General features: G+C 42.2%; 1 protein-coding gene across 6 annotated transcripts in view; it reads right to left on the bottom strand.

Moving 5' to 3' along the window:
* LOC139660160 (unconventional myosin-VI-like) overlaps positions 1-14,077 on the bottom strand; it is a 146,386-nt gene that overhangs the window by 14,512 nt on the left and 117,797 nt on the right. For 2 of the 6 annotated variants that reach the window (XM_071538232.1, XM_071538231.1), the window contains 2 exons: positions 7,441-7,544; positions 3,010-3,144 (listed from right to left, as the gene is read on the bottom strand). In XM_071538232.1, the coding sequence (XP_071394333.1) occupies positions 3,010-3,144; positions 7,441-7,544 (239 nt within the window). Of the gene's footprint in view, positions 1-399; positions 427-3,009; positions 3,161-5,112; positions 5,133-7,425; positions 7,545-11,409; positions 11,449-13,195; positions 13,232-13,683; positions 13,726-14,077 lie in introns of all 6 variants that reach the window. The other 4 variants (XM_071538227.1, XM_071538228.1, XM_071538229.1 and 1 more) reach the window with 4 other exon arrangements.

Genomic DNA, 14,077 nt, shown 5'->3' with positions numbered 1-14,077 from the left:
TAACAGCCGTCTTTTAAGAGCTCTGAGAAATTACCTTGACTTTCTGCGGCTCGCTTATCAAACTGTGATAGCTGTCTGGGAGGGCGTCTCGCTAATAGGCAAGTGTTGTGGTCAAAAAAAAAAGAAAAGGCCGCGGAGTCTCCGTGCTTCAAGCTCGTTCAGATAATCTCTTCTCGAGTTGACACTACACACGCATCTCAATAGAGACAGCGGTTGCCATAGAGATCCATCCACCCTCACCTCCGCAAAGAACGCCAAGAAAAGGAACTTTTCTATGAGGCAGAGCGGCACACAGCGACCCGGGCAAACAGCGCTCCTCTAGCATGGTGCGGGTGTTAATGAGGGGATCAGCTGTTTGGTTAGTGCAGCGTTACACGGTGGGAGAGAGAAACCACTTACATGCTTTTTTCACAGGAGGCGCATGATCTGAAAGTAAACATGCCAGGTTACACACACACACACACAGAGAGACATGAACTGGAGGAAGAGACAGACGGTGATGATGCAACACGGCAGCAACAGTGGAACGACTCGGATGTTTTTCTCACAGACAAGATGACGAGGAGGAACAGAGAGCGAGACAAGAGAGTGAAAAATATACAGCACATACATTATGATGACTAGGCCTAATAATTCTGCTACTAGCACTAGTACTAGTGATGATACTACTCTTCATGCCCTTAAAATTAGTTAAGGGAGTTATTAATGGAGGAGATCCCATCAAAACCTCCTTAAACACCCCCTTAATCTTGACTCCTTACTTTCTAATTTAATGAAAAATTCAGGGAAATTGGAAAAAAATTATTATTAATGTTAAGTTATTAATGGAAAGAAAATCCATTAATAACTCTGTAAACCATCCCTTAAAAAATCCCTTAATTGCTAGTGTCTCTGTGAATCAATCCATGAATAAATCCCTTAAAACCCCATGATACTAACCTGAACTGAAGCTGTTATTTTTAATGTATAATTAATGTTTATGTAATGAGAAATTAAGGACATTTCAGGGATAAAATTAAGAGGTTTGGTTTTGTACTACTACTGATGATACTACTAATAATAATAACCATCATCACCTGTTTTTTGACTACTAGTGGGAAGTGTTCAGATGTGATTAAAAAAACAAAAAAACAAAAAACAAAGAAAAAAGAGCAAGATGGAAGAATGTTCTCTGTTCTCCAACTTCTAAAATTAATCATCCTTCATTTTTACATCATTCCTACATTTTGATTCTTTTTTTTTTGGCAGTATTTTTCACAGTTCTGCTCAACACACTGGTGTAGATCGGGTTGTGATGATGAAACTCCCAGCAGCCACCAGTACAAGACTGGGTGGTTATACTGGGCGGCTTCCAGGTGTGAAACGTGTGAATCTGTGGATGTGAAGCAGGAAGTTGCTGAAAAAGATCATGGCTTAAATTAAAGTTTAAAATAACAAAATGCACAAAGAACTTGTACGAACACAGTGCCCTATAGTTTTGACTGATTGATTGATGTATTTTTTGTGTTTTATGTGAAGTACGTTGAATTTACCTTGTGCATGAAATGTGCTGTATAATTAAGTTTGCCTTGCCTAATAAACCTGAAACACCATAAAAACATAATTTGAACCCTCCTATTATGTTTGGGGTCAATTTGACCCCGTTCAACATTTAACTTCTCTAAAAAACATGATTAACATTATTTTTCCAACTTGCTATTTCATGACTTTTCCTAATTTCACGGGGAAAATGAAATTTAACATGATGATATGTTTTCAAGGGCCTGTACACACTCTGTATACAACTGTGTGTTTTCGGGTTTTTTCATTTTTGACTAACTGCTATGTGTTACTTGCTGATGTTCTGAAGTGTACACTTTCAATTACAATCATTTTATGTGGGTTTAAATTTCCGGGGTCAATTTGAGCCCAAATATAAAAGGCGTTTGTTCATTTTAAGATAATAAAAGGGTTAAAAGTCTTCCCCGCTGCATGAGGACGAAGCTCCGTCTCTCACATGGAGCAGAGTGCAGGGTGGAGGTGGGAGTGCAGGGTGGAGGTGGGAGTGCAGGGTGCAGGTGGGAGTGTGGGCTGGCGCTCCAATCAGCGGTCTGAGTGGAGCGCACAATAGTCGGGCCAGGAATAAGAGGCTCTTTGTCGTCATGACAACTCGGCGTGTGGCACAAGGAGGCGAGGCGAGGCGTCGCCGGGAGACAGAGTCCGTTTGTTCGCCCTGTTTGAACATCGAGCCGCACTCTGAACAATGAGGACAGGGGGAGGACTGGAGGACCGGAGGAGTTCATGTTCAGAAACCCTCCTTATCAGTTTTGGAAAGGAAAGAATCATTACCTGAAGAGAACCATTCAGTATTTCCTAAAAATAAGAGGTTCTAATGCATTTCTGCTTTGAAATCGTCTTTTTCCAGACTTTTATTCCTTGTCTGGATATGAAGACTTTGGTCGGAGTTCAGCATGATTCATGCTGATAGTGGTTGAGTAATATAACTGTCAAATAGGCCATATCACTCTATAACTGAAGATTATTCACAACAAACACCACAATGCATGTATACTACATATGTATATAATAAATAAAATACTGTATGTCACATGTATTTTGGGACTGAGCGAACGTTTCCTTTCCCTCAAACGTTTTGTGCGATTTCCAAACTTTTTGAGAATCTGGAAATCATCACTTTCCAGACGTTTCAAGACTTTCCAGACTTGAACACAGAGGACCCAGGCTGTAAAAGGGCTGGCAGTTTTGTCAGCCAAGAACAATGTGATCATTAGAGAAGCAGCTCTGCGTCTGGAAGGTCACTAGTTCACTAAGCTCGCTGTTGAAAAAAGCAAACCTTCTTGGATAAAATAAAGATTTAAAAACATATTAATACACGGCATGAGCAATATCCTTCATGGAAAACAAACAAAACCAACAGTAACAAAGATCCGTAACCCTATCAGAGTTATAACATGCTGCTGTGTGAGCGGTGCTGCGGTGCTGTCAGGAGGTTTGTCCGCTCCGTCTTACCGTAGTCGGTGACGGACTTCGGTGCTCGCTGCTCCGTCTCGGTGGCGTTCCTCTTCTTGTTCTTTGACTTCCAGGCGTGGTAGACCTTCAGCCGGCGGTGGAACTCCTCCCTGCAGGCCGCCAGCAGCTCGATGTCTGCAGGACACACAGTCTTAAATCAATACCAATACTACTACTACTACTGCTACTACTAATAATAACACTAGTAATAATACTGATACTTCTACTAATGATGATAATGTCTGCAGGTGACAGACAAATCAATACTACTACTACTGCTGCAGCTTCTACTATAAATAATAATAATAATAATGTCATAAATTCTTAAAACCGTCATCATCATCAGCATCAACAACAGCGATAATAATGATAATGATAATAATACCACTAATAATAAACACAAGACTTTTTTTTTCTCTCCTGGAAATGAGCAGAGGCTTTTGTGTTTGTGTGAGCATTGTCTCATGTTAATTGATGGTTACTTGCATTTAATTGTTGTATAACAATAAATATATTTGAATAATAATAAAAATCATGCAGTAAATAAATAAAATAAAATAAAAACAAGATGAGTAACATTAATAAAAAAGGAGATTAAAAAAGAGATAGAAGTAGTAAGAAAAAAACAAACATGCACACCAGAGGTTGACTGACTCTTATGAGCTGATATTGGTTTTTTACAGTGATACTAGCAATCACATTTCTTCCACTAATAATGCGCCGATAAAATTGGCATAAAAATGTGATTTCAATACAATAACTTATTGTTATTTGACACAAGACCTTTGAGAAGCCAGAATATTCCCACACAAAATACTAGAATATGTATGTGTGTTCAAATTCTGGTTGAGAAGTCGGTATAAAGAGTAGATTATAATGATGAATTATGTTTATTAATGATGATACAACAATAATAAATACTGTTAACTCCTCCTTACTAAATCAACAGTTGAATCAGCTAATTTTCCTCCTCAGCTACTGGTGCCCAAAAATATCTGACTGAAATCAATACACTGGTTCGGCCGGCCTTGCGTGGTCTCACACACAGACACACACACACACACACACACACACACACACACTCTCACAACCTCAGACTGACAAAAGACGCTCTACAGCCCGGAGCATTAAGATAACACATTTCGTCAGGATGATTCAGATAAATTACTTCAGTTGAAAAAAAAAAAAAAACCTTCAATTTGTCACGCTGTGCGGTGAGATGCTTAATGCACACTAAGTGCCTCGAAAACGTCGACTGAACACAAAAATACTTTGTGGGCAGCAGACAAATGGTGAGTACTTTCTCAGAAAAAAAAAAAAAAAATTCCAAAAAACACTTTCATTTACTCCACGAAATCCTCCGCGGAATGAACCGGAACCTGCCGGGTGTCAACAAACCCCCTTGCCGCCGCCCCGCTCAACTTTTATTCTGTCGGTGCAGATTAACCAGAGCCGGGGACGCCATCACATCTGTATTCTGCCGACAGCGAGCTCTCCCTCTCTCTGGGAGATGAGGTGAGTGGCCTGTTAACAGCTAACACAAGGCATTTCTACGTGTGTGTGTGTGTGTGTGTGTGTGTGTGTGTGTGTGTGTGGCTGCCTGCGGCTCTCACTTTCCCTACATTAATTTGCCAGATGCCTGCCGGGTGTCGGCCCACACCGAGGCACATGCCGGCGGCTCCGGGAAATAGAACTGAGTTTAGATACGATGTTGAAAAAACGTAATAAGGGGGAGAAAAAAGTTTTTATCTGTCCTCCTTCACTCTTATTTCTCCACTGAGGATTTCTCTATGCATAAATCACTCTGTTTCTCATACATAATCATTCAAGAGAGACAGGGATAGGAAAAGGTGCTGTGACCTTTGACCTCCTTACTATTTGTTGCTTGTAATAATGGGGATCTAGGAATTGAAGCTCATTCTACTGTTGCATGTACTTAACGGTGACATGTAGCATTGTTAAACATCAATATATCACTCAAATTAATGTTGTTACGTTGGTATATTTACTATAAACTAATGAGAGGATGTTGGAGCTGATCGGTCTCCTCTGTCTCACACCAGCAGTATTGTTAGTTCTAGTGTTTCTCCACATTAAGACTACATTTCCCATCAGCCCTGTTGCTTCCTGCCCCCCCTCCCCCCTCCCTGAAGAGGATCAACATGTCGGAAGTGATTTCCCCATCTTCCTTTCCCTCCCTCCACCATCTGCTGCCAGAAACTCTGAAAGCTTTAGCTCTGTTTGCTCTGGAAGAATAGAATTGAATTTGAATTTGCCTTTAATTGATTCAATTCAGTTCAATTCAATTCAAATTCAGTTAAAGCAGGCTGGCAGACAGAATGCTTGTCAAATCCATGGTCAGGTTCACACTATACTGTATTGTTGCACATGCTGGCAGCCACAGGCAGAAACCTTGGGCCTACGTGAGGTCCACGAATATAGTGTTTTGATAGTGTGCATTGATATCATTATTTACTGAAATTACATTTCCCCATTGTGAAAAGCTAGTAAGAGTATCAAGGAATACAATCAAGAGATAACACATATCACTGTAAATTCCAACATGTTCAGTTTATTTGAAAAAAGTTTGGAAACCGATTGCCTCACTTTTACCCAGCAAACTTAACTTAATAATCAGCTAAAAGTTACGTGAACAGATTGTTTTACAGTAAAGTATGAGATAGATCTCAAGTAAGTTTCTTGAATGATTATAAGTCAATTTACTCTTGGACCTTCAATTATCTTACTGAAGACTTACAAGTATTACAGCATTAGTTCATTAGTTGCTATTTATCTCAACATGTGTTTAATCTGCAAATTCAATTCTGTTTTTTTTTTCCTGTTTTGTGCCGTAAAGCGATCCAGCAGATTAGAGGCCGCTAGAGTCTTGTCACAATGGTCTTGTTTGTTTACAGTAATTATACTAATGCCTAACATGGTAATGATTTATTGATGTTAAAATGCTACACATAGCACCTTTAAAAAGAGTGTCAGCTAAAACCTAAATGTCAATGTAAATGTTAAGTAGTTTGCGGCAGCCCGCTGTGTGCGATCATGGCTCTACTCGGTGTTGTGATACTCGGTCTGACAGAGCAACACGGTGGAGCGGTGGGATCATGATGACTGTTGTTCAAAGAGCTGTTCTGTCTCGCTTGACCAGCAATTCACTCCCACGTGAAAGAAGTGGTCGTATAATGAGGCAGCCATAAAAAAAAATAAATAAATAAAAGTAGGTGGTGTAAAAGGTAAGCTGAGGCAGACGTTAATGTCAAAGCTATTTATCTGTTAGAACGGAGAAAATTGAACAGTTCAACGTTGCAAAAAAAACTTGAACATGACTCAACAAAATATAAGAGAAAGAATTGGCAGCATATGGGAAATTTCCATTGCATTTTTTTTTTAACCAGAATAGCAATAGGCTTCTTGGTTATGTTAAGTTCAGGGACTTGAAACTGCAGGAGAACGCACGTCAGCATTGTGTGGGCGCAGGCTGACAGGGTGGAAAACTGAAGAAAAGTAGAAAAGTTGATCTCAAACGTTGAAGGACTTTGTAAAGTTAGAGCTGTGTGGTATCCTGCAGGTTTTCCAGTGCACAGGTACACAGACTGGACCTGCTATAGGTATGGTACAGTATCAGCACCTTATCGTGTGCTAAAGTCTATTTTTACGTAGTTGGCTAGTCAGGGAGTGGCCTGAATGACAAATGGACTAGTTGGTGTACACAAAGTGCCACAAATCAACATAATGCTTATTGGGCTATGGGCAAAATAACTTTAAAAAATAACCAATAAGTAATATTAACCATGAAAAACAAGTATGAACTGTGCAGAGGCAGTGCCAATTTAAACCAGAGGGTGACTTGACTTGATGCGTGAAGAGAAGACTTGAGACTTGACTTGACTTGGGTTCTGGTGACTTGGGACTTGACTTTGACTTGAACTTTGATGACTTGAAAAGGTTTCTAAAGTCTTGACTTGAGATCTTGTGTTTGTGTAAATGACTCAGATCGAAAGTGATGAGATTTGTTCCAGCAGACGACTGAATTTAAATTTCTGAATTTGTATGGAATGATTGAATTTATTGAAGTTGAAACTGATTCTAGAAATCAAACTCATGATGCTCTTACCAAGTTTTTATCCTATTAAAACCATATTGCATTGAAAAGTCCTAGATATTTAGTTTTCTTTAAGATATTAAATTGATACCGGACTCTTGATTTGTTCTGACTTGACTTGCTGTTCTACATTTAAACTTGGTCCTTGACATAAATGACATGGACTTGACTTGGTAATCTACATTTAGAGACTTGAGACTTGACTTGAGACTTGTTCCTCAAGACTTGAGACTTGAAATCCACACAAAAACATGTACAAATGTTCTGCAGTTTGCCACATGTATACTGTGGTGAATAAAAACAAACAAAACTCTCACCACATGAGGTATTGATGGCATCCCGCAGCTCAGCGTACTTCCACTTGCTCAGTTCGTACTTCTTGGCGTTGGCGGCAGCCTTGGTGGCCTGGACCTGTGGACCTCTGATACAGGGAACAAGACAAGCAGGACACAGGAGGTCAGCGCCAAAAACCCACAGCAGTGCACTGTGGGATACCAATGGCAGGGCGTGCATGAAGAGATCGCAGAGGGCGGGGCTATTCGCACAAATCCAGACTTGGGTCAGTATTTGCAAATAACTGTTTACATTAACTTGCATGAAGTACCAGGTGGGTGGAGTTTACAGAGAAGGTCAGACAGGTGAGTTAGTACAGCAAGTATTTTAATTTAAAATACATTCCTATGATTGTCTAAATTTTCCGGCACTCATAATGTCCTATGGGTAAAACCCCACCAATCTGGAAACTACACAGGCTACGACAAATACTATTTGTGCCAGGTCACAACAGATGTAGCTATCATAGATTTTCCACCTTTCATTCTATTTGCTGCAGAGAATTCATGCAACACTATAGCTTCGCCCCCAAGAGGAATTCAAATTTAGTTTTTTTATTCAGCGGTAAGAAGGCACATGACAGTTTTATGCTAAAATATGACTTCTGGGAAATGGGCTGAAGTGGCAGCTGCAGTAATAACACAGGATAGATTCAAGATGGCGGCTTCTGTGATGGGTAACAGTAATGTAGATCAAATCTGGGTGAAATAGTCTTTGCAAATACTTTTCAAGGTTTGTTTTAGTCTACTTTGGTGTCAGGTGGCTGCTGTCAGCCACATAGGAGACGAGTCCCAGAAAGTTCAGATCAATCACAGGAACTTTGATTTACCTTGATGTGGTAAACACCACCCACCTGGAACTCACCAGGGGTTAAAACAGATGCTAAAAATGATTCACAAATACCAGTCAACACAGTCTTTTGTAGATACAGGTTTACTGTGAAAGTTAAGGTGAAGGTAAGGAGGGAAAAAGGGTATTTTCAGATTAGCAGCATCTTTGTTAAGAGGGAAGAGTGCTACAGTGGAACTAGAGAGGGGACGAGAACACACATCATTAAAACGCATGCTGTTTCAGTCACCAGGAGGTCAAAACCCGCCTGTGCCACGCCGGCATGGCGCCGCTCTGGAGTGGCAGCTCATTCTGCTAAATTATAAATGACCGTTTGACAGTTTAAAGTACACAGCTCCCCTCCAGCTGCGGGCCTTGCTGTTGGCACGCTGTTTGCTCCTCTGCGGCGGCGCTGACAAGCCCGATTAATCCGTGACCGGGATTTGCCCTTTTTAGAACGCCGTGAAGTCGGAGGCGGACTCTCTGCTACCCGAACCCTGCTGTTCTCTAATCCTATTGGGCGGCTCTGAGTCTCATGATTAGTGAAGCCGGCCTCGCGCCGGAGCGGCTGTACCGTGTTCCCAGAAGCCCTCGGTGGCATTGGCGTCGACCTAAGCGGCCGAGCGCCGCAGTCACCTTCTGCTCGCGCTTCCTGTAGCTGTGCGTTTGTGGCGTAGCGAGAGGCGGCCTGAGCCAATTAGCCCCAGACAGAGGAACAGAGGAACCGGGAGGACAACCTGGCACCAGGCCATCGGCTGACATCACTCATTCACTCTCGCTCCAATCTGGAACGGCTGGTGAACGCTAATAGAAAAGACCAGTTGGCCAGCGTAACCTTAAGAGACACAGCTGCTCATGACGCTCCACTGTAACCATGGCAGCATCTCTTTGTCTAGCGACCACAGCGGCTGGTACATCTCAAACTTCACCAGCCACTTTCACAGTTTTACCTGCCAACTAGGGAGCAACGGCAGCCTAGGAGTTAGAGGAAGTGGGCATGTCACCTGGAAGGTTGCCAGTTGCCAATTACTGTCGAAGTTCCCTTGAGCAAGGCTCTTAACACCTAACAGTAGAAGACTGTGGTTTTACTGGGCCGCTCCTATACCCCTTTTCCACCAACATGGAACGGGTTCCGTTCCAGTTTGCGCACCTAATTTTGAACCGTTCGGAGCATTTCGACCAAAAATAAATTGGTTTGGAACCCGAAAAGTTGGTTCCCAGCTGGAACCAAAAAATATCAGGTTTTCAAGCACGAACCGTGATGACATCAGTGGGTGTGTCATATTCTACAGGTATAATAACAGAACAAAAGCTTGCAGGTAATCAATGCGATCCGCCATCTTGCTACTACTGTTTACTTCCGGTGTGCATTGTGCAACGCCCTCCGTTGATGACGCATCCTTGATTACAATGGTTCCGCTCAAAACTGGTGGAAACGCGGGCCGGTTCACTAGATAGCACCAAGGTTCCAAGAATCCTGAACGGAACCGGTTCAAAAACCAGAGCTAATTTGGTGGAAAAGGGGTGCTAGTGTGACTTAGCCTGGTTCCAGAATCCTGAATCGCGCCCCGCCCACTTTTCAGATTTTGTCGAGCTATTCAGAGAGTCTGGTGTTTCCCTCGTCAACGGCTTGTTCAATCGAACAATCGAGCCAATCAGCGCCTTTGTGGGCGGGACTAAAGTTGGTGATGTTTTCAACCTGTGTCAGAGCCAAACAGATCATAAGGTCATAATGTTTGTCATGTTTTAAATCGACAGACATTCTTGGTGCAGTTGGTAAATAACGTCAGAGCGGCCGGATACGTCGGTCACTAGTGATTGGTTCGGGGAAAATCTAACCCCCCCACACAGAAAACAGCAAACGGGGAGGAAATCTCAGGCTGAATAATGGAGTGGGAACAAAATGGCCCTTCAGTCTGAAAATCAGGCTAAGTGTGCATGTGTGCTAACTGCAGAAAAGTGAATCAGGGCTTTGTTGGAAAAGAACAAGAGTCCTCTGTCGATCTTCCTCTGATGAATAAAGGTTAAAGAGAAAGGTTTTTCAGAACAGGACCTCCACATTACGGCCGGCTGCTAGAGTAGATTAACTTGGCAGTACCAACTGAAATATATTAACATTTGGCTGGTGGTTGATGGTAATTTCCCTCCCTGGGACCCATCATAAGGTCACTGCCAATGGTCCACAATATAAGAGGTCTCAGCAAGTCTTGTCTTCATAAAACAAACTAATTATGGGTCACTTCAGCAGAGAACTGTATGTCAGCACTCAGCTACAGTAGATGATCTCTTCAATCACCATGTATTGCTTTATGACACATGGAGATATGGCAGAGGACTAGAGGTTGGAGGCAGGTGTTTGGAACCGGATGGTCACTGGTTTTAAAGTGCTGTTGAACTTTGGTAGTACCTTGGGTTGTGATATAACCCCAAAATCATCAAAATTGTCGTTAGTGAGAGACTCGTTTTTGTCAAAGTCCTGTCTCTCACCTTTTTTCCGCCTATTTATGTGCTAGAAGTGATTTTCAGGCTGTTCCTCCAGACAATGGTAGTGAATGGAGAGAGAAAAATATGCAATTCTCCAGTCTCCTCTACCGGAGCAACAGATCACAGAGAATCGCCGATTTTTGGGGTTTTATCATGGAGGAAGAGACACAACCCAAGACACTACCAAAGGTCAACATCACTTTAAACCCTGAATCGGCTGGAAAAATCTGGGTCAGTTGAGTGGAGGAGTGACACTCTCCCCTTCCTCAAAAACCACTGCAATTGCACTTACCAGGAATGAACAGGTGTATAAAGGTGAAAAAGGGTGTAGCAGAAAAAGAGCATACATACTCAGAAACTTTCCCTGGACAAGTAAAAGTTCAAAACAAAACAAGGACAAAAATCGGTAGACACCCTCCTTTTTTGGCATTCATCAGGGAATTAACCCTGTCAATCAAAAACGTCTTGAATTATGCGATGATCATTAAGAATTAACAAAATCAACACTCCACTCCACATCGCATGCTTTCATGTGCAATTCTGTTTTTCATCAAATATCGGATTCATTTCCAGAACATTGAGGCGATTGTTGAGATTTCCCCTGAACGCGGGTTTTTTTTTGAGGAACGATCTCTACCCACCTAGCCAGAAGCTCAGTCATTTCCTTCGCCATTTCTTCCCTAAAAAAGCATGATGGTCCCAGTATATCAGAGTTAGTATATGTAGTGTAGTGGATAGAGCACCAGTCAGTGTTAATTCACGGCTAAATATACAAAATACTGACTGGAACAAACATTGATCATAGAAGAACAAGATTAAGGAGGAGGAGGAGAAGAAGAAGAAGAAGGAGGAGTAGAAGAACAAGAAAAGGACAGAAAGAACAAAAAGTAGAAAAAGAAACAAGAAGGACAGAAAGAATAAGTAGAAAAGAACAAGAGGGAGAAGAAAGTTTGGAAAAAGAAGGAAAAGAAGATGAAGTAGGGGCATACGAAGTACAAGAAAGAACAGACGAAAAAAAGAAAAGAAACAAATGAAAGCAAATGGGAAATAAGAGGAAGAACAACAACAAAAGAAGGCAAAAAAACACAAAAGAAGAGTAATAGAAGAAGGGTTAGATAAAGAAAAAGAGGGATAAGTGGGAGAAGGAATGCATTAGTGTTTGTGTGTGAATGTGCAGCCTTGCAGATAACGCACTCCATCTCTTTCAGCGTGGGGAGAGTGGGATCGTCCCGCCTCGTGTGCAGCCTCATCATTTCACTCTGGCTGTGATGTGGTTTGGATGTCAGGACCGCCTTGATTAAAACTATCACTCCACTGATTTGTGCCATAATTGACAAGATACAGAACTCCTCCATGTTGGATTCTTCCACCGCGGAAGCATGGGGGCCGTGCCACAGCGTGTAAAATACTGTAGGGATACTTATGCTGATCAAATAATTACAAAAGCACAGCGTCGGAATAAATAAAAAAAAAAAGGTTAAAGTGAAGAATAGGACTGTGCCAGATATTATAGCCGGATAGTGTGCGAGCTGCTATGATGCACCGCTGTCGAGTGTCCTGAGAGTGCGTACGAGTGTAATGTGGCCGGTACTACAGGTGAGTCATGGTGTGACGCATCGGTTTCAGCTTTCAGAGTGACTTTGTGTGTGGGCAGCAGCTCCGGGGCGGAGTGCAGAGCGAGTGTGAGGAGTGTGTGTGTGTGTGTGTGTGTGTGAGAGGGAGGCGGCGAGGCTGAGAACCCGGGGAGCGCTGCCTTCGCTACGGCAAAAACGGCATGCTGGGAAAGAAATGTGAAGCTAGTGACGGCAGATAGTGCACTAAGTTTTTTTTAACATTTTAACATGCCCGGGATGCACTGCTAAACCGGATCAGTCCGACACGGTCTGTGTTTCCTAGCAAACAGATGCAGCAAACAGTGGAGTGCAGCGCATACACTGTAAAAAATGACAAGCTGTCCAGTGATTTTAACTTGTTTCCAGACCTATTAGGCATATTTTGTGATATTTTTAGTTAAATTCTCTCACTATACTGGCAATAAATTTCACTTGATTCATGCCAATATGACGTCTTTTAAGAAATCATCATAAAACAATGAAGAAAATCTTGAAACTTTATCCAAGACACAGAGGAAGTTACAGTATCCTGAAAAAAAAAGTCAACTCCCAGTGCAGTAAGATGATTTCACAAAAAAAAAAAAATCCTAAAATAAGCTTGATAAGTCTGGATACAAGACAAAATAACCAAACAAGTGTGTCAGTTTTTGCAGTGTACATGCAGGCTCTCTAGATATTCCTTTGCATTTATGAAAAACAACTACTGCAAATGTGATGTGAGCTAAGGAGCAGACTCCTCCCTGCGTTAGGTGCAGCGTCCCAAAGTGTGCCAAAGGTGTGTGGAGAGGTGAGGTGAAGTTTAGAGGTAACCTACATGGACAAGCTCTGCAGCTTTGTGGTTCCACCAGCGCTGTAAACAGAGGATTATGGGATTATAAGATGGAGCGGCACTGTAACTCACTACACAATAAAAATGAACCAATCAACAGTGGGGGGGAAGGTGATTTCTTCCCCCCCCCCCTGCGACTTATGAAAAGTGATTCTCCTTCCAAACTTTGATTAGAGGACAGATCATGTGTTTCTGGTGGATGACAATTAAAATTGCTGCTAATTACTTCAGCTAGTAAAGTCGAATTTGAACAATGAAAGTGTTTTCTGTGAGACTAGTGCCACTGTTAGTTGCAATAAGCATCTCATTGTTAGATAAAAAGGGGGGGGCGGTGCTTGGCTGGCAGATTGCTACAGCATGCGGGAGGGGTGGGGGGGGTGGGGGGGTGGGGGGGTGTGGGGGGTGGGTTATGGTTTGAACGGTTTGAAAGGCAGGTTGGATTGGGATTAAGGGGTTAAATGGCCGGGTCTTACGCTGCTCTCTCTGGGGACGATGGAACACCTGAGGTGCCGTTACTGGGAGAAGAGAAGAGAACACAAAGAAGAAACTGGTTAAACACATTGTGATCCATGGAGGAGTGGGAGGTCTTTCACAAAAAAACTCTTTGAAGATCAACGTTTCTCATCTCTGGTTTGCAGCAGAGGGAGTCAGAAGTCCTTAAATCACGAATAAAGGACCTGAATAAAAGCCTCTGGTCTACTGAGTCTCCAAGAAGTCAGCTGGTCAGTGGTTTGGCTTGGTCTTCTTGAAGCCCAGACTACTGGACCTGAATCAGTCAGTGTCCCACAGAAACCTTGTCTACAAAACGTCAACATTAACTTGAAGAACTGAGAAAATACTTTTTTTTTTTTTTAGCATTTGTGCCAT

The sequence above is a fragment of the Centroberyx affinis genome, unplaced genomic scaffold, assembly GCF_046629955.1.
Source record: "Centroberyx affinis isolate AG114_WGS23_722 - 3 ecotype Tasmania unplaced genomic scaffold, CSIRO-AGI_Caff_v1 ptg003228l_1, whole genome shotgun sequence".
Classification (NCBI taxonomy): Eukaryota; Metazoa; Chordata; class Actinopteri; order Beryciformes; family Berycidae; genus Centroberyx; species Centroberyx affinis.
The sequence above is the reverse complement of the archived record's forward strand: the minus strand, read 5'-3'. Positions and strand labels throughout refer to the sequence as shown.